The sequence below is a fragment of the Phascolarctos cinereus genome, unplaced genomic scaffold (assembly GCF_003287225.1).
Source record: "Phascolarctos cinereus isolate Bilbo 61053 unplaced genomic scaffold, phaCin_HiC Scaffold_2;HRSCAF=192, whole genome shotgun sequence".
Lineage (NCBI taxonomy): Eukaryota > Metazoa > Chordata > Mammalia > Diprotodontia > Phascolarctidae > Phascolarctos > Phascolarctos cinereus.
The window spans coordinates 58,900,604-58,926,892 of NW_027555625.1; the positions used below are offsets into that span (position 1 = coordinate 58,900,604).

Below are 26,289 nucleotides of genomic sequence, written 5' to 3' on the forward strand. Positions count from 1 at the left end.
AACCATTCTGGAGAGCAATTTGGAGCTATGACCAAAGGGCAATCAAACTGTGCATACCCTTTGACCCCACAATACCACTACTGAGTCTGTATCCCAAAGTGACAAAAATAAAAGGGGAAGAAGGACCTATTTGTACCAAAAAAATACAGCTGCTGTTTTTGTAGTGGCAAAGAATTAGAAATTGAGGGGATGTCCATCATTAGGGAATGGCTGGATAAGTTGTGGTATATGGTTGTAATGGAATGTTATTGTGCTATAAGAAATGATGAACAGGATGATTTCAGAAAAACCTGGAAAGACTTACATGCTGAATAAAGTGAGCAGAGCCAGGAGAACATTGTACACAGTAACAGCAACATTGTGTGATGATCAGCTGTGAACGACTTAGCTATTCTCAGAAATACTATGATCTAAGACTGGAGCTGAAGGACTTATGATGAAAAATGCTATCCACGTCCAGAGAAAGAATTGATGGAGTCTGAATACAGATTGAAACATGCTATTTTTCATCTTATTTTTTTTGTGTGTATGTGTTTTTGGAGGGTGGTCTGTGTTTTCTTTTACAACATAACTAATATGGGAATATGTTTTGCACAACTGTACATGTATAACTTATAGTAAATTATTTACCATTTCAGGGAGGTGAAAGAAGGCAGGAAAGGAGAGGGAAAATTTGGAACACAAAATTTAAAAAAAATGAATGTTAAAAATTGTTTTTACATGTATTTGGGGAAAAAATAAAATATTATTTAAAAAAAAGACACGTTTCCTGTTGCCATCTTTTGTTTTTCCACAGGTAGATAGGCCATCCATCCTCTTTTTCACTGGAATGTCACATCAATGAACATCCCCCCCGCCCCGCTCCAGCCCCATTTGGTTTATCTGGTAAGGAGATTTTTTTCTTCATCTTTGCTAGTCTAGAAGTTACTTCTTGTCTTTGCTTGCAATCTCATCGTGCCTTGCCCCATGATTCAACTCCAGAAGATAGAGAGAAGTGGCATCACAGAGTCAAGTTTCTCTCCTTTTTTGGAAAGAAGGGGAAGGCGAGGAGATCAGTAAGCATTTATGTGGCACCTAGTCTGTGCCAGATGCTGTGTTTTATAAATACTATCTCATTTGATTTGATCTGTACAACAGCCCTGCAAGGAAGGTGCTGTTGTCATCCCCTTTTAACAGCTGAGGAAACGGAGACAAACAGAGGGTAAGTGACTTGCCCAAGGTCACACAGCAAGTAAATATTGGAGTCCTCACTTGAAGTCAGGTCTTCCTCCCTCCAGACTAGCTCTTTAATCACTGTACCACCTAGCTGCCTAAGTATTCCCCTTCTCCTTGTTTCTCTTTTTTATGTTTTAGTCATATACACCTACACACTTAGTCTTAATAATAACCACCCTCTAACTACAGATCTGCAGATGTATGTATATGCATTTTGGTCTGGCCCTGTGATTTCCTTGGTGTGGGGAGCTCTGACTGAATGAAGATTGGCCTCTCCTCTGTCATTTACAGTCTTGGAGAATTGTCTAGGGCTCTGAAGGCATGGATGACTTTTTGTGACTGTGGTCACACAGCTTGTGTGTTTCCAGCAGGACTTGAATCTAGGCCTTCCTGGCTTCAGGTCTGCCGAGAGAGAGAGAGAGAGAGAGAGAGAGAGAGAGAGAGAGAGAGAGAGAGAGAGAGTGTGTGTGTGTGTGTGTGTGTGTGTGTGTGTGTGTGAACCTTACTGGGTTTTTTTTTCCATTTCCCTCCCAAAAAAATCATTTTAATATAAAACTGCTTTCCAGTGATAGGTGGTTTTCTTAAATTATGTACCATGACCTTTAATTTGTACCATTTAGAAAACTGTCATTACACTGGTCTGATGCATTTTAGCAGCATTTCACTGCTGAAAATGACTATTTTCACCTTGGTTATATGAATAATTTTTATCTATTTCCAACTGTATGTCTTTCACTCCTTTTCCTTGTAGGATTCTGGCACAAGTAAAAAAAGATGGGGAATAAGCAAGCAAACTGCCGTCACAATTACTTCTCACAGTTTCTACCTGAAGAACAGGCTGAGATTGATGGATTGTTTGCTGCCATATCAGGGGGTTTGGAGACGCTGTCCTGTGGAAAGAGCAGAAAGTCTTTACCAATCCCTATCTCTTTGGAAATGTTAAAGGCAAGAATAAGAGATAACTTTGGGTATTCTGGAGTGGAGTTTTTCAGTTTAACGCATTGGTTTGTGCCATGCTCAGGCTGGAAGCGCTCGACCATGTGTGTGACCCAGCAGGGCAGTTGATATGTTTTGTGTTATATTCATACTGTGGACAGAGTTACTTTTGAATGTAAATATGTCCTATATCCTGGTAATTTCATATCAGTTCCAGTGAAATAACGAAGCAACATATTTTAAGACCCAACTTAGGAATAACTAAAATGCCATCATCCTGCTTCCTCATTTTAATCTCTGTGGGCCACAAGTTCCTCGTCTGTGCAGTGAGAGGACTGGGCTAGAATGACCTCTAAAGTCTCTTCCCCTTTAAATCTATGATCCTAGAACTAAACAACGATCGGCCTCTGTCATTTTAGGAAATTAGCCATTGACTGTTTTCAGTCTCTGCCTGGCCAAATGTGTGATATTTATTTACTCTGGTAAGCCTGAAGCCTGACTAGTAACTAAAATGCTTACGAAATATCAGCTTCTGGGTATTATGTATTTCTAAAACAGCATATTAAGATTGAATCAGTTTCTTAAATAATCATTTACTAATTGATATTTTTAAAACTGTCATATGACGGTAATGGTAAGTTGTGTATTATTAAATTTTGCCCCTTTGGTGTACAATGAGAAAGCAAACAAAATCTACTGAGAAAGATATATAGTAAATTAAATCCCAATCAAGAATGTGGCAAATAGAATAGAAAAATCAGAAGAAAAGATGGCTCTAAGGGAGTAAAGATTGTCCGTGTGTTGATTTCATTGGTGGTCATCTTTTATTCATATGGCTCTCACTTCATGGAAGGAGCAGTGTGTAGTATTACAGCAGTAATGGCACCATGTTCAGTATTCGGACACCAGATGCCAGAGTACAACATAGTCTCAGTCCAGGCTCTTGGCTCTCCTGAGTCGGATCCACTCCCTTTTGGGGTTTGTTTAGCTTCTTGGTGCCAACAAACCCAGAAGCCTGAGATTGTGATGACAGCAGTGACTGGGGAAGGTAGGTGGGTTGTAATCAGTAATAAAACAGGCCCATGTGATTTTAATCACTTTTGTAGCCCTTGGTAATATTGTAAGATTTTCTCATATGGCCTAGGTAATAGGTAAATTTAGCCACTTTGATAATTTGGTGAAACTAGGGTCTCATCACTGTAAATACTCACTCAGAAATAATAGATTAAAACCCATTTCTGCCATCTTCTCCTCTTTAATGTGATCACTCACAAATCTCAATGGGGTTCCCCACAACATATGGAGGATCTCCTTCCATATCTCTTGACATTGAGGGGATACCAGTAGAGCACAGGAGATATATGTTGTTTCTCCTTTGTTTTTAATTGCACCCATCTCCTTTTTGCATCATTCATCTGACTTCCTTTATGCTGCTTCTTTTGTTCAGCTGTTCACTAGGAATAGGATATAGCCTACTTCTGACCACCATGTACTTCTGACCTCTCTGTTGCCCTTAGGTCAACCCATAACTTTGGTGACTATAGTATTATATCACTAGCAGCCATACAGCATCGTTTGGAAGAATATTGATGTGAAGATGGGCCTTTGTTTCAAAGGCAAACTTGGGGTCATTAAAAATAGTGTAATTTCCCAAATGCAATCCAATCTGCTTTTCTCATCTTATTTGATCCTGGGCTCAGTTTATCATCCATCTTTAGTGTCCCTCCAAGATCTGCGGACTGATGAATGAACTCTATGGGCTGTCCATGCAACTGAATACCTTCTCTGGACAATAAACATTCTTCTTTTTTCTAGGAGAAAAAAGTAGATGGTAGGTGGAATTACTCTGAGTAATTATGGATCTCATTTAGGAGGCTTTGCAGTATTCTGGGGCTGTGTTGATCAATATGGTATCTTTTGTAAATAGGAAAATATAGAAGATTTCACCATCTATAGGGAACCCATTTTTGATTTGGACACTGCCATGACAATAGTAAGCATATTAAACAAATTCTCTTTTGGAAATAGTCAACAGTGAACACCATGGGCACTTGTATTCTCTGTGCTATTTTATTCTCTCATGCAATCATAATGATGTGGCCTGTCTTAGAATGCTGTTTATGAAACCCACCCGCTACCTTCTCATAACTTCTTTAAGGACAGGCAAAGTAAACATATAGGTCTGTAGTTGTTTATTTTCTCCATAGCCATTTTTAAGAAGCAGTAATAACATTGATTTTTTTTCTAACATTTTTGTATTTGATATTCTCCCCTGTATTGATTCTGCCATCAATCTCCTGTGTGTAGACATCTTCTAGTCTAACTGCTTTCCCATCTTACTTTTCTTTCATATCTTTTCTACTTCTCATCTACTCTCCAAATGTGGTGGCTCTACCATCATTAACCAAGAGGAAGGTTTGTCATAGAATCTTGATATAGCTTTTCCACTTTTAAATATTTGTCTTCTGACTTCTTCCAGTGTCATTTTTAAATGCTCTTGGGTTGATATAGTTTAATCGCGTCTCTCACCAAACTTTCTGTAAACTCGGTTTTTTTCCCTGTACTGCTTCTTAATTTTTTTACAGTATGAGATAATACTTTGTCCCAATCTCAGTTGATGAATGTTTACTAATTAGCACTGTGCTAATCTGCCAACATTTTCTTCCCTAAGACTTTATACACAGTTTTCTATCTTGCCTGCATAGCTTACTGCTTGGAAAAGGCAAGAAAATCAATTTCATTTTATCCGATACTTTGTCCTTGTCATGTCTAGTGCCTCTTGACTTTCTTCTTGAACAAAATGCTTTATAACAGGTAGTATGTGGTGCTTATATGTAGTTTATAAATCTTTGTCCTGTCTTTATTTCTTACACTGAACCAAGTTTTATCCACGCTTGCTACAGAAATGCAATTCAACAAGGAGTTAGCTGCCCACAATATTCACAAAGAAGTATTATGGGGAATATAAAAACAGTATCTCATCCTGTCCTCAAGGAGCTTAGAGTCCAACTAAGTAGATAGCTTTTGTAAGTGAAGGATTAGAGGGCTACATGAGGCAGAATAGACTTAAAGGCCAGAATAAAAATATCATGGAAAGTAAAAAAGGGAAAAGTTCAGAGTACCCTAAATGTGCTCTCTGGAAGAAATGGGACTTAAGCTGTCCCTGGAAAGATGAGAACTGTGAGAAGTGGGGCCATAGAGTCCATTTGCATTCTGTGGCCTCAGGTTAAGGAGGAGGGTCTCAGGGTCAGTGATGAGAAGTGGAAGGTACTTGTGGCCAGGTAGTAAGACAGATGAGGATGAACGATTCAGGAGTTTAAAGAGGACTTGGAAGGCCCAGAAAGGGAATTTAGACTTGATCTCATTGGTAAGGAGGAACTATTTCATGTTCTTGAGCAGGGATAATAATAGCATCTTATCTGATTTTAAAAGTTCTGTGAAATGACTTTATGGCAGTGGGAAGTTAATGTTATAAGACTATGTCATAAATGGAAGACCAGCCAAATACCCATCCATTACATTAGGGTTTTGAAATTTACATTGAAATTTAGTTTTACTGATGTTACTGGAGAATCACTTTTGGTCAGAGCAATTTATGTATACCTGTCAAATGAAAGTGGTTTTTATCAATCTTGATGCTATAAGCTATTTTGACATTTTTAAAAAATTTTCTTTTTTTCCCCTTCTCTTCACTCTAAATAGGCTTACCTTGGGGATGCCTTGCCGGAGAAAATGACAGTCAGGCTCTATGATGGAATGAGGAATATTGACCTGGTGGGGACTAACATGTGTCCTGCTGACTATGTCACCAAAGAGCAGTTTGTAATTTTGATGTCAAACCTGTTAAAAGGCAGCATAGGGGAGAAGAGCAACATAATCATGAAAATGTTACATGTGCCTGTTGAAAATGTGAAAGCAAGTCATATCCGACAGGTAAAAGAAAGATGAAGACCATTTCAGAGAAATGCCCATTTTCTTGTTTTATTATCTGACACAGAACCCCAAGCCATATGACTGTTTGGTTCAGGTCAGAACTCTAATGCTTTTGTCAAAACTTCTAGAGCAGTCTTGAAAATAAATTGGGAGGCTCAATTGTGATTTCAGAGTTAATCAGATCATCAGTCACCATATGAGTTTTGTCTGTCGCATGTGGTTTCGGTAGCAAATACAATAAAATCTCCCCCCCTCCACCAGTATGTAGGGTTGTAGTATGTAGCAATGGTGGGAGAATCTGCCTTGATGAGCTCACAGATTCATTAGAACAATGGTGTCAAATTCAGAGAGAAATCAGGGCCATTAAACTATACATCAGTACCATTACAGACCACATATTCACTTAGTTTGAAATGTGATGTTATATGTGTTTTATTGTCTTTTTAAAAAAATTTTGTTAAATATTTCCCAATTATATTTTAATCTGGTTTGGGCTGCCTTGAGTGGTGTGGCCTATGTGTTTGACCTCTCTGCATTAAGATATGGAGATTCATGCATTTGTTTTGTTAGAAGCTTTTTTCCCCCCAGATCAGAAAATGCTTAGTTATCAGGGAAAACAAAAAGTGAGATCTCAGATAGAGGTGTTAGTTTGTTTCATGGGACAGGAGAGTAGAGAAGACCATTTGAAGCTGAGGGGTGAGCACCTAAAAATTGAAATGGGTAGAAAAAAGGGAAGAGTTTGACAAAATTGGCCCTCGTTCCCTTTCGCTAAAACAAATGTATGCTTTTCCTTGTTGCTAAGGCTCAGTCAAGCAAGGTCATTGCCACTTATACTTGTCAATTAATTTTCTTTTGTATTTCTTCAGCCATTCTTCCTTTGCGGCTTCCCTTCTGTGTAAGCTACAGATTAATATGCACTATTTCAAATGTCCTTCTTCCTTCTGAAATTTCCTTTGTTCCTAGAAATTCACTTGTGATAATGTATTGTATGGTGTATCATACCCTGTCGGTCTCTAAAATCACAGTTGAGAGGGACCTTAAAGCTCACCTAGTTCCATCCCTTACTTGAAGCATGAACCTCTTTTAGAGTATCCCTGATAAATGATCATCTGGTTGAGCACCTATAGTAACAAGAAACTCACTATCTCTCAAGGTAGTCATTCCATTTTTGGATTTTTCTAATTGCTATATTTTATATCAAGCCCAGATCCTCTTCCATGTAACTTCTACCCATTAGTTTTAGTTTTCTCCATTGGAATCCTGTAGAATTGCCTTTTGTAAGTATCCCCTGAAATTTGCATGTGTCTTATCTTTTTCTTTGTATAGTTTATCAGGGTAATGTTATTGTTATTATTAATTACAAGGTTGTCATAATTTGAGAGACCCAATTAACATTAAGAGTTTCCGTAATAGCTGGGTTATAGTAGTTGGCAGTAGTGGGAAGCAAAGTTTCTTCTTGCTGTTTCTCATGCTGAAATGAAATTTATTCTTGGCCTACAGTGAAAATGTTATTAATGATCAAGTTTTGATCTTAAAGTTTACAGAGGATCTGATTACCTCGGTGGTACATGTGTTGGACTACAGAAATGAACTGAAAGGTTGGAATGTGAAGAAAACTCAAGATTTTAGCTCCGGTGTAAAGGAATTGGCTATTCAACTGTTCTCAGCACTGAAACGAGGTAAGTCCCCTTTTAGCCCCTGTCCTTAGAGATGTAAGTGGCTGGATACAGGGCGAAATCAGGCACTCACAAGGTCCCGTTAACTGAAGATTAGGAGAGGGGGCTATGTAAAATCATGAAATTGTCGAGTTGTAAGGGATCTGAGATCACAGCTATCACCCTAAATGTGGAGCACATCACTGATGTCCCCAGGCCTCACTTGAAGACCTTTTACCATCACTCCTTCCCATGTCAGCCTGTCTCATTTGGGCGCAACTCTGATTGTTAGGGAGTTTGGGGGAGGGGGGTTTCTTCCAGTTCTGCCCTCTGTGACCAACAAGTCTAATTCCTTTTTGTTGAAATGCTGGTAGCATCAAAGAAATCCTAGATATGAACTCAGTAGACTTAGATGTTAACATTTACTTTCCCCCTTTACTTTGACTAAAGTTGGTTTATAGTTCGGAAATGGGAGCTGAGGTGAGCCTGTTGTACAAATTGCTCAGAGGAGGAAATGCAATTTAGATATGTCTCTCTCTATTCAAAAAGTGTAGACCATCCTTTTATTTTATTTTATTTATTTAATTTTTTGGGTCAAGGCAATTGGGGTTAAGTGACCTGCCCAGGGTCACACAACTAGTAAGTGTCAAGTGTCTGGTCTGAGACTGGATTTGAACTCAGGTCCTCCTGACTCCGGGGCTGGTGGCTCTATTCACTGAGCCACCTAGCTACCCCCCTAGAACATCCTTTTAAAAGAAGGATCCTGGGAGGCAACATGGAGAACAGGATAGAGAACCTGGCTGGGAATCAAGATACCTGGGTTCAGATTCTGTCCCTGACCCATAAAGGCTCTTTCACCCTAGGAATTCTCAGTATTCTAGGCAGTTCTCTTAGGATTGTAAATTGCAGGATAGTTGTCGATCTGCATTGGTAGATGGAGTATCCCTTCCTTCCCTCCCTGGACTTCCCTGCCTCTTGCTCCCTAGCCCAGTGAAATCATAGGTATAGAATTTTTAAAAACAACAAAAAACAAAAATAACATTTAAAAAATGCAGCTGGCATAGTGGATAGAAAGCGGATCCTGAAGGCAGGAAGAGCTTGGTCCAAATTCTGCTACTGACATATACTGGGCAGAGTGACCCCAGGGTAAGTCACTTAACTTCTTAGTATTCCAATGACTGGATGGTGCAGTAGATAGAGCACTGAGCCTGGAGTCAGGAGTTCAAATCTGGCCTCACTCATTTACTAGCTGTGTGACCCTGGGCAAGTCACTTAACCTTTTGCCTCAGTTTCCTCATCTGTAAAATGAACTGGAGAAGGAAATGGAAAACTACTCTAGTATCTCTGCCAAGATAAACTCCAAATGGAGTCAAAAAGATTTAGACACGACTGAAATAACAACAACCCTAGTTAATAGCAGCAAAACTGTTGCTGATTTACGTTGGTCCAGGGATTTTCCCAACAAGAGGAATATTGGGTCTGACCCCAAATCTCATGTTTGGAACAAAACAAAAAGAAAGGTCATGCCTAGGATGTCAAGAAATGGGTAAGTAGAAAGGAAACTTTACACAGTAACATTGGTATCTTTTAGCAAATTATAATGAGCAAAGTCATACTCAGAAAAAGACATTTGTTCTATTAGAACAAGCTTGAAAAAATTCTTCTGCAAAATATGTAGTGTGTAATGGATCCTTGTATGTATTTTAGAGATCTCAGCATAGTATAGTGGAAAGAGGGTTGATGTGGAGTCAGAAGAACAGATTCCTAGCTCTGGCTTTGCCTCTGACACCTAAGGCTTCAGGGTTTTAACCTATAATTTTAAGAGATTTGAATCAGCTAACACATTTTGATTCTAGTATCATGGCACTGCTTCCCATTGTTGCTCCTTCTTCCCTCCTGCCTTCTACTGTCTTCCTTAATGCTAGACTATGAAGAGACCTTTTCCATATGGCAAGTACCAGTATTAACTGGAAGTTAAGGCTCTGAGTTCTACTCTTGGGTAATAATAATAATTAGCATTTATATAGTGCTTGAAAATTGGCAAAGTGCTTTGCATATTTTAATTAACTTGGTTTTGTTAACCATCTGATCCTAAGTAAATCACTTCTACTCTCTATGGGCTGATTTTCTATTCCATAAAATGAAAGGTTAGTGATGTGATAGAGTGGTAAGAGCCCCAGATTTGGAATCAGAAAACCTGTGCTAGGTGATGGAGCTACTGATCGACCAGTGCATGGTTCCTGCCCTCCTAGAGGACAGGCCAATAGGTGACATGACAGATATACCAAACAACTCTCATACAAAGTAGAAAGTAGAGGATTTGGGAGCCTTAGATTAGTAGTCTAATGGGAGGAAAGCTCACTCCCTCCTTGGTGTGCTCTGGGGAAAGGGAAGCAGGTAAATCATCTTCAGAAGCTAAGTCCTTTCCTATTCTCAGTCATACCTTTATCAGATCCTGATCTCACAAAAGGGTCAGAGGAACCCAGTGGTAATAAGATATAAATAAAGCTGAATCCCTTGTCAGGGTTGGGGTGGGGAAATGTAATATAGCACAGTTGTAGCTGAGTGCAATATTTCAGTCCTCTGGGAGCATAAATTTAAATAATAAATCGGTCAAGTTAAATAAAAACCTTATTGATGCTTGTGGACAGGTAGGTGTGTCATACATGTTCCAGGGCAGTGTTCCCAAAAATATCACCTGAAATATCTCCAGAATAGATTATGTTTGTCCGCAGACTCTTGGAGGTTAGGCAGGGCTGGCCTGGCTGCCATTTGTCTTTGTGTTTTTAGCCTTTCCCTTTAGCTCCCTTATTAGGTGTCCAGTATCTTCCAGCAGTCCGGAACCCCCCTTCCTATCAGAAGTAGAAACGACTTGATTTTCATCCATTTATGTTTGTTGGCTGATTTATATTTAAGTGTGAACAAGTTTCCAATAATGTTGCCTTAACCGTGGTTACTTTAGCCTTTTAGCTCCCTATTTTAGAATGAAAAGCTTTGTTTCTCCAAAAGACATTTCTGGCGTCAGCAAGTTGGCAGAAGTAAACTTCAGTGGGGCTAGATGAACCCTGAAATTACTCTGTGGAAAACCAGACCAGATCATAGGATTTAGAGCTGTAAAGAACCTTAGATATCACATGGGTTGGTCCTTTTTATTTAAGGTGACTGGAGTGGGAGGTGCAGAAGAAATGATCTCCAGGGTCTTTTCCTCCCTCTTCCCATGCCTCCTCTTGTGAGGTCAGTCAACCAGCAGCATTCATTAGCTGCCCGTTATGTGACTGACATTGTGCTAAGCACTGAGAATACAAAGGCAGAACTGAAACAATACCTGTGCTGGAAGAACTAACAGGATTCTGGGGAGATATCAGAGCCATGTCTGTGACCTAAGAGGTCATCTATTCCACCTCCTTTATTGTATAGATGAGGAAACTGAGGCCCGGAAGGAAGACGTGTCAAAGCCCAAGGTCATACGAGTAGATTAAATGGGTGAACTGGAATATGAACTTTGACTCCAAATAGCCTGTGTACCAGAGAAGTAGTGCTGGTGCTGCCCATTCTTTGAAACTGTCAGGGCAGAAGAGTTACTCATTCAGACTTCTTCCGGGGTGTGGAGTCTGTCTTGTTCTAACATTGGCAGATGCTTGGCAAACCCTTTCTTTCCAGACTTATCTCCACATCATTCCCTTCCTTACTTGAGACCTTCTACCTTAACCCATCTCTCTGCTCCCGTAGCTTTCAAATATCTGTCTTGATTAGCTGCATAGATTTTATATATATGTATATATATATATATATATATATATATGTATGTATATATATACACATACACACATATATATGTATATATACACACATACACACACATATATATATATACACACATACACACATATATATCTATATATATACACACATATATGTGTATATATACACACATACACATATATATGTATATATACACACACATATATATGTATATATACACACATACACATATATATGTATATACACACACACATATATGTATATATACACACATACACACACATATATGTATATATACACACATACACATGTATATATGTATATACACACATACACACATATATGTATATACACACACATACACATATATGTATATATACACACATATATGTATACACACATATATATATGTATATATACACACACATATATATGTATATACACACACATATATATGTATATATACACACACATATATATGTATATATACACACACACATATATATGTATATATACACACATACACACACATATATATGTATATATACACACATACACACATATATATGTATATATACACACATATATATGTATATATACACACACACATATATGTATATACACACATATATATGTATATATACACACATACACACACATATATATGTATAGACACACACATACACACATATATATGTATATATACACACATACACACACATATATGTATAGTATACCCATATACATGTATATGTATATATACACACATACACATGTATATGTATATATACACACATACACATGTATATGTATATATACACACATACACATGTATATGTATATATACACACATACACATGTATATATAATGTTCCCAGCACATTTAATATTATTTTAGTTGGTGTTTAAGATATCTTCATTCCAGAATCCCTTACCTTCCTTCTGATGTTCTAGAATTCATCTCTATCCCTTCTATATTATAATAATGCTGTTTATTACAGTATCATTAAATCTCAAAATCTTTGATAACAAAATTTGGCTACAAAGTGTGTTGAAACATGTCTTCTTTATAGAGAGACATATTTTTGGATTTGCATTTTAACCAGCAAAAGGTTAAAGCCAATAGAACAAGTTGTTAATTGTGGAATTTCATTTATCAGTAGGCCTTTGGGAGTGGTGTGTTTTGGCATCTGTTAAGGTGATATCATATAGGTGACTTCTTAATTCTACCCAATCCTAAGCCTGGCCCTGATCCACTGGTCACTTAAATTTCAAAATTATTTTTAGGGGCTTAGTTAGGAACCTAAACATCAATTAACACTGTCTCTGTTGGAACATCCGTAGCAGTCTATTTTTTCTTTTGTTAATCTGAGTATTTCATATTTTTGTGAGCATTCATCTGTTTCCTTACATGTAATGCATGTAATTGGGCAAAATAGTTTCTGATGATTTCATTTATTTCCTCTTTAATTTCTCCATTGTAAGTTCTCCTTTTTCATTTTAGGTATGAATAATTTGGTTCTCTTTTTTAAAATCAGGTTAGCTAATTATTTTATTATTTTTTAAAACTAGTTCCTAATTTTATTTATCAATTTAATGGTCTTTTTGCTTTCAATTTCATTAATCTCTTCTTAATTTTCAGAATTTCTAGTTTGACTCAGTTGGGTATTTTTAATCAAACATTAAAAACTACAGGCCCAGTTGATTACTTTGTTCTTTCTTTTGTTGCTGAAAGTGTTTAGAGACACAAATCTTCCCCTCAGAACTACTCTAGCTAACTACGTCTTTTCAGTTTGTTATGTTGTCTTATTGTCACCTGCTTTGATGAAATTTTTTAGTTTTTCTATAATTTGTTCTTTGACCAACCAGTTCTTTAGAATTATTTTAAATGATTTCTTTATGGGTATTTTATTGAATACTATTTTTATTGCATATGATCTGTAAATGATTTCCCTAGTATTTCTGCTTTTCTACATTTTTTGGCTGATGTCTTCATGTCCCAGTACATGGTCAGTTTTTTGTAAAGGTGCCATGTATAGCTGAGAAATACATAGATTTCTTTCTATTCCCATTCAGTAATTGCCAGAAATCTGTCATCTTTAATTTCTCTAATGTTCTCTTCAGGTCCTTAACGTCTATCTTGTTATCTTTTTGTTAGATTTGTCTGTGTCTGAAAGAGGTACTTTAAGGCCCCCACTATTACAATTTTACTGTCTATTTATTTCTTCCTCCAATTTGATTTACTTTTTCCTTAGTATTTAGATGCTATGGTATTAGGTGAATATGTATGAAGTATTAATATTAATTCATTATCTTTACTACTTTTTAGCATAATATAATTTCTGTAGTTATCTCTTTTTTTAACTTTTTCTATATTCACACTTATATGAAACTATGATTACTACTCCTTTTTGGAATTCAGCTGAAGCATAATAGATTTTGCTCTAGCTTCTTATTTAAATTTTGTAAATCTTTGTGTTTCTTGTAAACAAAATATTGTCAGATTCTGTTTTCTAACATGTTCTTCTGTCTTCAATTTTATGAGTGATTTCTTCCCGTTCTGCTCTGGGGTACACTATGTATATAGTGATGTAAATGCAAAATATTTTTAAAAAATTTTATTTTTATAATTAATTTACTTTTAGTTTTCAACATTCACTTCCATATTTTGAGTTTAAAATTTTTCTCTCCCTTCTCCTCCCCCTTTCCCAAGATGGCATGCAATCTGATATAGGCTCTACTTATACATTCATATTAAGCATATTTTCACATGAGTCATGATGTGAAGAATTAGAACTAATGGGAGGAACCACGAGAAAGAAGAAACAAAACAACAAAAGAAAAAGAGAGCAAATACTATGCTTCGATCTGCATTCAGACTCCACAGTTCTTTCTCTGGATGTGGATAGCATTTTCCATTGCGAGTCTTTTGAAGAGATCTTAGATCTTTGCATTGCTGAGAAGAGCTAAGTCTATCAAAGTCAGTCCTTGCATAGTGTGGCTGTTACTGTGTACAATGTTCTCCTGGTTCTGCTCATTTCACTTAGCATCAGTTCATATGAGTCTTTCCAGGTTTTTCTGAAGTATGCCTGTTCATCATTTCTTTTTTTTTTAAATTTTATTAATTTATTTTAATTTATCAACAATCACTTCCATATGCTTTTGAGCTGAAAATTTTTCTCGCCCTTCCTCCCCCCCCAACATGGCGCACAATCTGATATAGGCTTTACATTTACATTCCTATTAAACATATTTTCCAATTAGTGAAGTTGTACGTAAAAATTAAAATCAATAGGAGAAACCATCAGAAAGATGAAACAAAACTCAACAGAAGGTAAAAATAAGTGATAGCGATTCAACTTCCATAGTTCTTTCTTTGGATGTGGACAGCATTTTCCATCCCAAGGCCTCTGGAGATGTCTTAGATCCTTGTAATGCTGAGAAGGGTTCAGTTTAACAATATTAGTCTTCGCATAACATGGCTGTTATTGTGCACAAAGTCCTTTTGGTTCTGCTCACTTCACTCAGCATCAGACCACATAAGTCAGCCTGTTCATCATTTCTTATAGCACGATAGTATTCCATTACATTCATATACCACAACTTGCTCAGCCATTCCCCAATTGATGGGCATCCTCTCAATTTCCAATTCTTTGCCACCACAAAAAGAGCTGCTATGAATATTTTTGTACATAGGGGTCCTTTTCCCATTTGTTTGATCTCTTTGGGATATAGCCCTAGAAGTGCTATTGCTGGATCAAAGGGTATGCACATTTTTGTAGCCCTTTGGGCATAGTTCCAAATTGTTCTCCAAAATGGTTAGATCATTTCACAACTCCACCAACAATGTATTAGTGTTCCAATTTTCCCACATCTTCTCCAACATTTTTCATTTTCCTGTTTTGTCATGTTGGCCAATCTGATAGGTGTGATGTGGTACCTCAGAGTTGTTTTGATTTGCATTTCTCTAATCAATAACGATTTAGAGCATTTTTTCATATGACTATAGATGGCTTTAATTTCTTCATCTGAGAACTGTCTGTTCATATCCTTTGACCATTTATCAATTGGGGAATGGCTTGTGTTCTTATAAATTTGTCTTAATTCTCTATATATTTTAGAAATGAGGCCTTTATCAGAGAGACTGGTTGTAAAAATTCTTTCCCAATTTTCTACCTTCCTTCTAATCTTAGTTGCATTGGCTTTGTTTGTGCAAAAACTTTTCAATTTAATGTAATCAAAATTATCCATTTTGCTTTTCATAATGTTCTCTATCTCCTGTTTGGTCATGAATTCTTCTGTTCTCCATAGATCTGATAGGTAAACTATTCCTTGTTCTCCCAGTTTACTTATGGTATCAGCCTTTATATCTAAGTCATGAACCCATTTTGACTTTATTTTGGTATATGGTGTGAGATTTGGGTCTATGCCTAGTTTCTGCCATACTCTTTTCCAGTTTTCCCAGCAGTTTTTTTCAAAGAGTGGGTTCTTATCCCAGAAGCTGGGGTCTTTGGGTTTATCAAATAATAGATTACTATAGTCATTGACTACTGTGTCTTGCATATTTAACCTATTCCACTGATCCACCTCCCTATTTCTTAGCCAGTACCAAGCAGTTTTGATGATTGCTGCTTTATAATACAATTTAAGATCTGGAATTGCTAGGCCACCTTCCCCTGCATTTCTTTTCATTAGTTCCTTTGATATTCTGGACCTTTTGTTTTTCCAAATGAATCTTGTTATTATTTTTCTAACTCTATAAAATATTTTTTTGTTAGTTTGATTGGTATGGCACTGAATAAGTAAATTAGCTTAGGTAGGATTGTCATTTTTATTATATTAGCTGGCCTACCCATGAGCAACTGATGTTTTTCCAATTATTTAGATCTGATTTTATTTGTGTGAAAAGTGTTTTGTAATTGTGTTCATAGAGTTCCTGGGTTTGTTTCGGGAGGTAGACTCCTAAATATTTTATAATGTCTACAGTAAGTTTAAATGGGATTTCTCTTTCTATCTCTTGCTGTTGGGCTTTGTTGGTAATATATAGAAATGCTGATGATTTATGTGGGTTTATTTTATAGCCTGCAACTTTGCTAAAGTTGTTTATTATTTCAAGTAGTTTTTTACTTGATTCTCTAGGATTCTCTAAGTATATCATCATGTCATCTGCAAAGAGTGATAGCTTTGTTTCTTCTTTGCCTATTCTAATGCCTTCAATTTCTTTTTCTTCTCTTATTGCTAAAGCTAATTTCCAGTACAATATTGAATAACAGTGGTGATAATGGACATCCTTGTTTCACCCCGATCTTATTGGAAATGCTTCTAGCCTGTCCCCATTACATATAATGCTTGCTGAAGGTTTTAGATATGCTATTTATTATTTTAAGGAAGACTCCATTTATACCTATGCTTTCTAGTGTTTTTAATAGGAATGGGTGTTGTATTTTATCAAAAGCTTTTTCTGCATCTATTGAGATGATCATGTGGTTTCTGTTGGTTTTGTGTTGATATGCTCAATGATGCTGATAGTTTTCCTAATATTGAACCAACCCTGCATTCCTGGTATAAATCCTACCTGGTCATAGTGTATTATTCTTGTGATAAGTTGCTGTAATCTTTGCTATTTTGTTTAAAATTTTTGCATCTATATTCATTAGAGAAATTGGTCTATAATTTTCTTTCTCTATTTTGACTCTTCCTGGTTTAGGTATCAACACCATATTTGTATCATAAAAAGAATTTGGTAAGACTCCTTCTTCACCTATTTTCCCAAATAGTCTATATAGTATTGGAATTAATTGTTCTTTAAATGTTTGATAGAATTCGCATGTAAATCCATCTGGCCCTGGAGATTTTTTCCTAGGGAGTTCATCAATGGCTTGTTCAATTTTTTTTCTGAGATGGGGTTATTTAAGTATTTTACTTCCTCTTCGGTTAATCTGGGCAATTTATATTTTTGTAAATATGTATCCATTTCACTAAGATTGTCAAATTTGTTGGCATATAGTTGGGCAAAATAATTCCTAATTATTGTTTTAATTTCCTCTTCCTTGGTGGTAGCTTCACCCTTTTCATTCTTGATACTAGTAATTTGGTTTTCTTCTTTTTTTTAATTAAATTAACCAAAGGTTTATCTATTTTATTGTTTTTTCATAAAACCAGCTCTTAGTTTTATTTATTAGTTCAATAGTTTTCTTAATTTCAATTTTCTTAATTTTTCTTTTGGTTTTCAATATTTCTAATTTGGTGTTTAGTTGAGGATTTTTAATTTGTTCTTTTTCTATTTTTTTAGTTGTATGCCCAATTCATTAATCTCCTCTTTTTCTATTTTATTTATGTAAGCATTTAGAGATATAAAACTTCCCCTAAGAACTGCTTTCGCTGCATCCCATAGTTTTGGTATGTTGTCTCATTATTGTCATTCTCTTGAATGAAATTATTGATTGTTTCTATGATTTGTTGTTTGACCCAATCATTTTTTAGGATTAGATTATTTAGTTTCCAATTATTTTTTAGTCTATCTTTCCATGGCCCTTTATTACATATAATTTTTATTGCATCATGATCTGAAAAGGATGCATTTAATATTTCTGCCTTTCTGCATTGGATTGTGAGGTTTTTATGCCCTAGTACATGGTCAATTTTTGTGTATGTGCCATGTACTGTGAGAAAAAAGTATATTCCTTTCTATCCCCATTCAGTTTTCTCCAGAGGTCTATCATACCTAACTTTTCTAATGTTCTATTCACCTCCTTAACTTCTTTCTTGTTTATTTTGTGGTTAGATTTATCTAGTGCAGAGAGGGGAGGTTCAGGTCCCCCACTAGTATAGTTTTGCTGTCTATTTCTTCCTGTAACTCCCTGAACTTTCTCTAAGAATTTGGATGCTATACCATTTGGTGCATATATGTTTAGTAATGATATTACTTTATTGTCTATGGTGCCTTTTGACAGGATGTAGTTTCCTTCCTTATCTCTTTTGATTAGATTTATTTTTGCTTTTGCTTTGTCTGAGATCAGGATTGCTACCCCTGCTTTTTTTACTTCAGCTGAGCATAATATATTCTGCTCCAGCCTTTTACCTTTACCCTGTATGTGTCACTCTTTTTCAAATGTGTTTCCTGTAAACAACATATTGTAGGATTATAGTTTTTAATCCATTCTGCAATCTATTTCCATTTTATGGGAGAGTTCATCCCATTCACATTCACAGTTATGATTACTATCTGTCTTTTTCTCCATCCTTTTCCCCATTTATGCTTTTCTTTCTCCTTTTTCCTTTCCCCCTTCACTAGTGTTTTGCTTTTGACCGCCTCCTTCAGTCCCTCCCCTTTTATTATCTCTTTCCCTTTTCTTCCCCTTTACTCTTACTGCTTCTTCCCTCCCTTTTTCCCCCTCTCCCTTTTCTTTCCCCTTTTCCCTCCTACTGCCTATAGGGCAAGTTAGATTGCTATATCTAACTTATTATATTATGCCCTTCTTGAGCCAAATCTGATGAGAGTAAGGTTCAAACAATGCTCCCCCTTCTTTCCCTCTGCTGTAATAGGATTTTGTGTCTTTTCCTGTAATGTAATTTACCCTTGTCTGCCTCCTCCTTTCTCAGTACATTTTCTAAGATCAGATTGATCCACTTATTTGGATCCATTTAACCCACTTGATTAGATTTTTTTTATCATTACATCAAAGTCAACTAATATCCACCCTCTTTATGTATACTCCTTTAACAGGTGTAATAACAATACAGTTCTCAAGGGTTGCAAGTCTCATATTCCCTTGTAGGGTTTAAACAGCCTCCCCCCCCTTATTAACAACATATTGTATCTTTCTGTCCCATTTACCTTTTTAAGTCCTTCTTGAGTCCTGTACTTGAAGATCAAATTTTTTGTTGAGCTCTGGTCTTTTTATCAGGAAAGTTTGGAAGTCTCCTATTTCGTTGAATATCCACCTCCTCCCTTGAAAAATGATGCTCATTTTTGCTGGGTAATTGATCCTTGGCTGCATTCCAAGCTCCTTTGCCTTATGGAATATCATGTTCCACCCTGCGTCTTTTAATGTAGAAGCTGCAAGGTCCTGTGTAATCCTGACTGTGGTTCCATGATATTTAAATTGTTTCTATCTAGCTGCTTGCAGCACCTTCTCTTTCATCTGGTAATTTTTTAATTTTGCTATTATATTCCTTGGCATTGTCAATTTAGGATCTCTTTCAGGTGTTGATTGGTGGATTCTTTCTATGGTTATTTTCCCTTCTGGTTCTAGGACTTTTCTTTATGATTTCCTGAAAGATACTGTCCAAGCTCTTTTTTTCATCATGATTTTCAGGTAGTCCAATAATTTTTAAATTGTCTCTCCTGAATCATTTTCCAGGTCAGTTGTTTTACCAATGAGGTATTTTGCGTTTTCATCTATTTTTTCATTTTTTTGTTTCTGTTTGACTGATTCTTGCTGTCTCCATGTTAGAGGAACAAAGGACTTGGAATAGAATTACAACAAAAAAAATAACCTACCCAGCAAAACTAAGTACAGTCCTTTGGTAGAGGAGGGAAGGGGTGGGATGGATATTGAATGAAACAGAGGACTTTAAAGCATTCATGATGAAAAGACTGGTGCTGAATAAAAAATTTGACATTCAAACAGAAGATTCAAAGGAAGCATAAAAAGGTAAACAGGAAAGAGAAACCATAAGGGATTCAATAAGGTTGAATTGTTTACATTCCTATATGGAAAGATGATAATTGTAACTCTTGGAAACTTTATCATTATTAAGGCAGTTAAAAGTTTATATGGGTAGAAGGCATAGGTTTAGGTTGATTATGTTGAAATGATCTCCAAAAATAGAATAAAGTTGTGAGAAAAAGGAATGCACTGGGAGAAAGAGGAAGGGAGAGGTAGAATGGGGAAATTTTTCTCACATAGAAGAGGCATGCCTGGAAGAGTTTTTACAGTGGAGGAGGAAATGTGGGGGGGGGGTGGCAGCCAATGCTTGAACCTCATTTTCATTGGAATTAGTTCAAAGAGGGAAGAAAAAAACATATCCATAACACATACACATGCACACACTCAGTTGTGTATAAAAATGTAACTTACCCAATAGGGAAATAGGAGGAGAAGGGAGGGTTATGAAAGTGGATTAAGGGAAACCGTGGTGAGAAGCAAAATAGACTTTGAAGGAGGGACAGGATAAAAAGAGAGAGGAAGAAACAGAAGATAATGGGATGAAGGGAAATACACACTAATCATAACTGTGAATGTGAATGGGATGAGCTCACCCATAAAACCGAAATAGAGGGCAGAATGAATTAGAAAGCAGAACCCAGTGCTGAAAGACACAATGGAGTTAAAATAAAGGGCTGAAGCAGAATCTAAGATGCTTCAGCTCAAATAAAAAAGGCAGGGGTAGCAATCATGATTTCAGACAAAGCAAAAATAGACCTAATTAAAAATGGTAATCAGGGAAACTACATTTTGTAAAAGGTACCATAGATAATAAAATAATATCTAAAAATTTTACAGCAAGTTTCTGTGATAAAGACTTCATTTCTCAAATATATACTGAGTATAGAACTGAATCAAATTTATATAAATAAGAGCCATTCTTTAATTGATAAATGGTCAAAGGATATAAATAGGCAGTTTTCAGAAGAAATCAAAGCTATGTATAGTCATATGAAAAAATACTCCAAAACACTATTGATAAGAAAAACGCAAATTAAAACAACTCTGAGGTACCAACTCAGACTTATCAGAGATGACAAATCCTGGAGAGGATGAGGGAAAATAGGTGTAATGATGAACTATTAGTGGAGTTGTGAACTGATCCAACCATTCTGGAGAGCAATTTGGAACTGTGCCCAAAGGGCTATAAAATTATGCATACCCTTTGACTCAGCAGTACCATTACTAGGTCTGTACCTCAAAGAGATCAAAGAAAAAGGAAAAGCACCTATGTGTACAAATATATTTATAGCAGCTCTTTTTGTGGTGGCTAAGAATCGGAAACTGAGGGGATGCTCATCAGTGGGAGAATGACTGAACAGGTTATGACATATGATTGTTGAATTTACTTTTTTTTTCTTTTTTGGCTAGGCAGTGGGGCTAAGTGACTTGCCCAGGTCACATAGCTAGTAAGTGTTAAGTGCTTGAGGTCGGATTTGAACTCAGGTCCTCCTGAAGCCATGGCTGGTGCCCTGTCCGCTGTGCCACCTAGCTGTCCCTTTAATTTTGTTGAATTTACTTTTTTTTTTGTCATATTATTGTTGGAGTACTGTGGTCCTATAGGAAATGGCAAGGGAGATGGTTTCAGAAAAACAGAGTAAGACCTATAAGAACTGATACAAAGTGAAGTGAGCAGGACTGGGAGATCATTGTGCACAGTAACAGCAACATTGTAGTGATGATCAATTGTGAGAGACTTGGTTGCTCTGATCAATATGGTGATCCAAGACAATTCCAAAGGATTCATGATGAAAAATGCTATCTGCCTCTGGAGAGAGAACTGATGATCTCTGATTGCAAACTGAAGTATAATTTATTACGCTTTATTTTTCTTCCTTTATTTTTTTTGACAGTATGGCTAATATAGAAATATGTTTTGTGTGATTTCACGTTTATAATTAAGATCATATTGCTTGCCTTCTCAGTGGGTATTGTATGGAGTGGGAGGGAGAGAGAGACTTTGGAACTCAAAATAAAAGAGTGTTAAAAATAAAAAATTAAATTTTTTAAAAAATTAATGGAAACTGAGGGGGTAAATGATACGGTTCCCTTCTGCTGAAATTATATTTGAATATGGTCAAAAATTATTAATAAATTTTGACATGTTTTTCAGAATGTTGTGTTTGTAATGATTTGGGCATTTCTGTGTTGAGAAAGGGAGGAATGTGGCGGAAATACTGTTTCCTGGCTACTTGTTACCTACTTAAGCTGGGAGGGCCTACAAAATGTTAGGACTTCTAAGTTGCTTTGTGAACTGCCATAGTTCAGAAGGTAATTCACAGCATTTCAGGGGTATTTAAGGAAGTTTTTGTCTGAGATTTCTGCTAGTGTATGATTTGTCTTAACTTTCATTTTGTATTCCCCACCAGCCCAGGCACTGGGAGCCAGGAAACAATTCACCTTTATTCTTTTAAGAATTCTGAACAACCAACATAACATTTTGCATGCTTAGTGTTATATACTGATATTTATATTTTTATATATAAATAAAAGAACACTTTCTAATTGACTGCCAACTTCATTAGGATTTTTGAAATATGTATGCTATAGGGATTTCTCATTGAATAAAACCAGTATCCAAGTCAACAAAGCAGTATTCCTAGTGGCGTGGGAATCACCTTGGTATATGTAGAACTGCACCTCGCTACATTTGCCAAAATTGGTTCTGTCTCGTTTCCTTTTTAGCCCTAAAAAACTGGCTGTTTCTTTGTAACGGGATTCAGTTCTTTGGTTGAAATATTTTCATTGCACTATGAATAGTGTATAGCACAGTGGTTGGTGATTCCAGTAGGGTCACAAAGATAACTGAACTTTCAGTGTTTACATATAATCACTTATGTGAGTGTAAATTTGGTGCTCTTGGTGTAAATTAGGTACGACTCCCATTCTTGTAAGTAAAACTTAAGCTGTGGCTGGCTGAAACATTTCCATCCCTAACCATTTAATATATGTTAAACCGTTTAATATGCAAGACACCCATTAGAATAGAGCCTATTCAAAACTTTTGAAAATGATGATAATAATAATAATAATAATGATAATAAAAGCTTCTGGGTGTCTGATTCTGTGCCAAGCATTTTACAAGTGTTATGTCGTTTGACCCTCATGGCAACCCTGGCAGGGAGGTGCTATCACTGCCTCCGTTTTTGTTACTGAGTCATTTCAGTCATGTCTGACTTTTCTTAGCCCCATTTAGGTTTTTTTTGAAAAAAATACTGGAGTGATTTGCCATTTCCTTCTCCAGCTCATTTTATAGATGAGGAAATGAGGCAAGCAGGGTGAAGTGACTTGCCCAGAGATACACAGCTAGTAAGTGTCTAAGGCCAGGCCTGGCACTCTATTCATTGTGCCACCTAGCTGTCCCCATTTTACAGATAAGAAAACTGATGGTGTGAGGTAAATACTATCCTATAGTGGTAGGCTGGCTAATTGCCAGCATCAGGAAGAGAAATAGGTCTTAGATTTCTTCTGTGCCTGTGTGTGATTGTTCATACTCGGGGAGCACCTTGTTGGATTTGCTAAAATGAGGGAACACATTTCTATTAGAGTCTAAGATACAGTGATTGTTATTTCCTCTGCATGTATGTGTATTTGTATACTAATATTGCTTGTAGTTTCTTGGGAATAGAAATCATATATACAGTAGACAAAGTACCCCTTGGGTTGGAGACTGGAGTGTTTTGGTTTCTATATGGTAAAAACATTAAATTTGATAAAAACCTATTAGAGTCCCTTCATCATGTTTGGTTTTTTTTTTTGGGGGGGGGTATTTTTCCTCAAAGAAATGAACCTAATATGGCAGAAGACCTATTGGGATTTTGAGGAAAGCAATTGGACAAGTCCTGGAGAATGTAGGCACTTTCTTTCTGGAACTTTTTTTTTTAATAATCTAGTTTTAGTTTTAGTTTTCAGCATTAACTTCCATGAGATTTTGAGTTTAAAATTTTCCCCTCTCCCTCTTCCCTTTCCCCAAGATGGTCTGATAGAGGCTCTACTTATACATTCATATTAAGCATATTTTCACATTAATTATGAGGTAAAGAAGAATTAGAACTAATGGGAGGAACCACAAGATAGAAGAAACAGAACAAAACAATTAAAAAAAAAGAGAGAGCAAATAGTATACTTTGATCTGCATTCAGACTCCATAGTTCTTTCTCTGGATGTGGATAGCATTTTCCATCATGAGTCTTTTGGAATTGTCTTAGATCATTGCATTGATCAGAAGAGTCTAACAAACTCAGTTATTACACATTGTTGCTGTTACTGTGTATGATGTTCTCCTGGTTCTGCTCACTTCACTCAATATCAATTCATGCAAGTCTTTCCAGGTTTTTCTGAAGTCTGCCTACTCACTATTTCTTGTAGCACAATCATTACATTCATATACCACAACTTGTTCAGCATTCCCTCAATTTCCGATTCTTTGCCACCATAAAAAAGAGCTACTATAAATATTTTTGTACATTGGTTCCTTTTCCCATTTTTATTATTTCTTTGGGATACAGACCTAGAAGTAGTATTATTGCTGGGTCAAAGAGTATGCACAATTTTATAGCCCTTTGGGCGTAGTTCCAAATTGCTCCAGAATGGTTGGATCAGTTCACAACTCCACCAACAATGCATTAGTGTTCTAATTTTCCCATAACTTCTCCAACATTTATCATCTTCCTATTTTGTCACATTAACCAATCTGATAGGTATGATGTGGTACTTAGAGTCATTTTGATTTGTTTCTCTAATCAATAGTGATTTAGAGCATTTTTTCATATGACTGTAGATAGCTTTAATTTCTTCATCTGAAAAGTGCCTGTTTATATCCTTTGACCATTTATCAATTGGGGAATGACTTGTATCCTTATAAATTTTATTCAGTTCTCTATATAATATATTTTAGAAATGAGGCCTTTATCAGAGACACTGGCTGTAAAAATTGTTTCCCAACTTTCTGCTTTCCTTCTAATCTTGGTTGCATTGTCTTTATGCAAAAACTTTTCAACTTAACATAACCAAAGTCATCCATTTTGCATTTCATAATGTTGTCTATCTCTTGTTTGGTCATAAATTCTTACCTTCTACATAGATCTGACAGGTAAACTATTCCTTACTCTCTCTTTGCTTATAGTATCAGTCTTTATATCTAAATCATGTACCCATTTTGACTTTATCTTGGTATAGGGTGTAAGATATTGGTCTATGCCTACTTTCTGCCATACTGTTTTCCAGCAGCTGTTGTTAAATAGTGCGTTCTTATCCCAGAAGTTGGAGTCTTTAGATTTATCAGATAGTAGATTAGTATAGTCATCGACTGTTATATCTTGCATACCTAACCTATTCCACTGATCTACCACTCTATTTCTTAGACAGTACCAAGTAGTTTTGATGATTGCTGCTTTATAACATAATTTAAGATTTGGTACAGCTAGGCCACCTTCCCTTGCATTTCTTTTCATTAGTTCCCTTGATATTCTGGACCTTTTGTTCTTCCAGATGAATTTTGTTACTGTTTTTTCTAGCTCTATAAAATAATTTTTGGTAGTTTGATCGGTATGGCACTGAATAAGTAAATTAGCTTAGGTACGATTGTCATTTTTATTATATTAGGTCAGCCTACCCATAAGCAACTGATATTTTTCCAATTATTTAGATCTGACTTTGTGTGAAAAGTGTTTTGTAATTGTGTTCATATAGTTCCTGAGTTTGTTTTGGGAGATAGACTCCCAAATATTTTATAATGTCTTTAGTAACTTTGAATGGAATTTCTCTTTCTATTTCTTGCTGTTGGACTTTGTTAGTAATATATAAAAATGCTGGTGACTTATGTGGGTTTATTTTATATCTTGCAACTTTGCTAAATTTGTTTATTACTCCAAGTAATTTTTAATCGTTTCTCTAGGATTCTCTAATTATACCTTCATATCATCTGCAAAAAGTGATAGTTTTGTTTTTTCTTTGCCTATTCTAATTCCTTTGATTTCTTTTTCTTCTCTTATTGCATATAGATGCAAAAAATTTTAATAAAATATCAGCAAAGAGATTATAACAACTCATCTCAAGGATAATACACTATGACCAGG

At 36.1% G+C, this 26,289-nt stretch overlaps 1 protein-coding gene across 4 annotated transcripts in view; it reads left to right on the forward strand.

The window, feature by feature from the left end:
* Positions 1-26,289, forward strand: part of MEAK7 (MTOR associated protein MEAK7) — a 56,429-nt gene that overhangs the window by 17,938 nt on the left and 12,202 nt on the right. For 3 of the 4 annotated variants that reach the window (XM_020989258.2, XM_020989256.2, XM_078149404.1), the window contains 4 exons: positions 797-885; positions 1,967-2,160; positions 5,854-6,084; positions 7,622-7,763. In XM_020989258.2, coding sequence (XP_020844917.1) covers positions 1,990-2,160; positions 5,854-6,084; positions 7,622-7,763 — 544 coding nt within the window. In that variant the 5' untranslated portion in view covers positions 797-885; positions 1,967-1,989. The remainder of the gene's footprint in view (positions 1-796; positions 886-1,966; positions 2,161-5,853; positions 6,085-7,621; positions 7,764-26,289) is intronic. The other variant, XM_020989257.2, reaches the window with a different exon arrangement.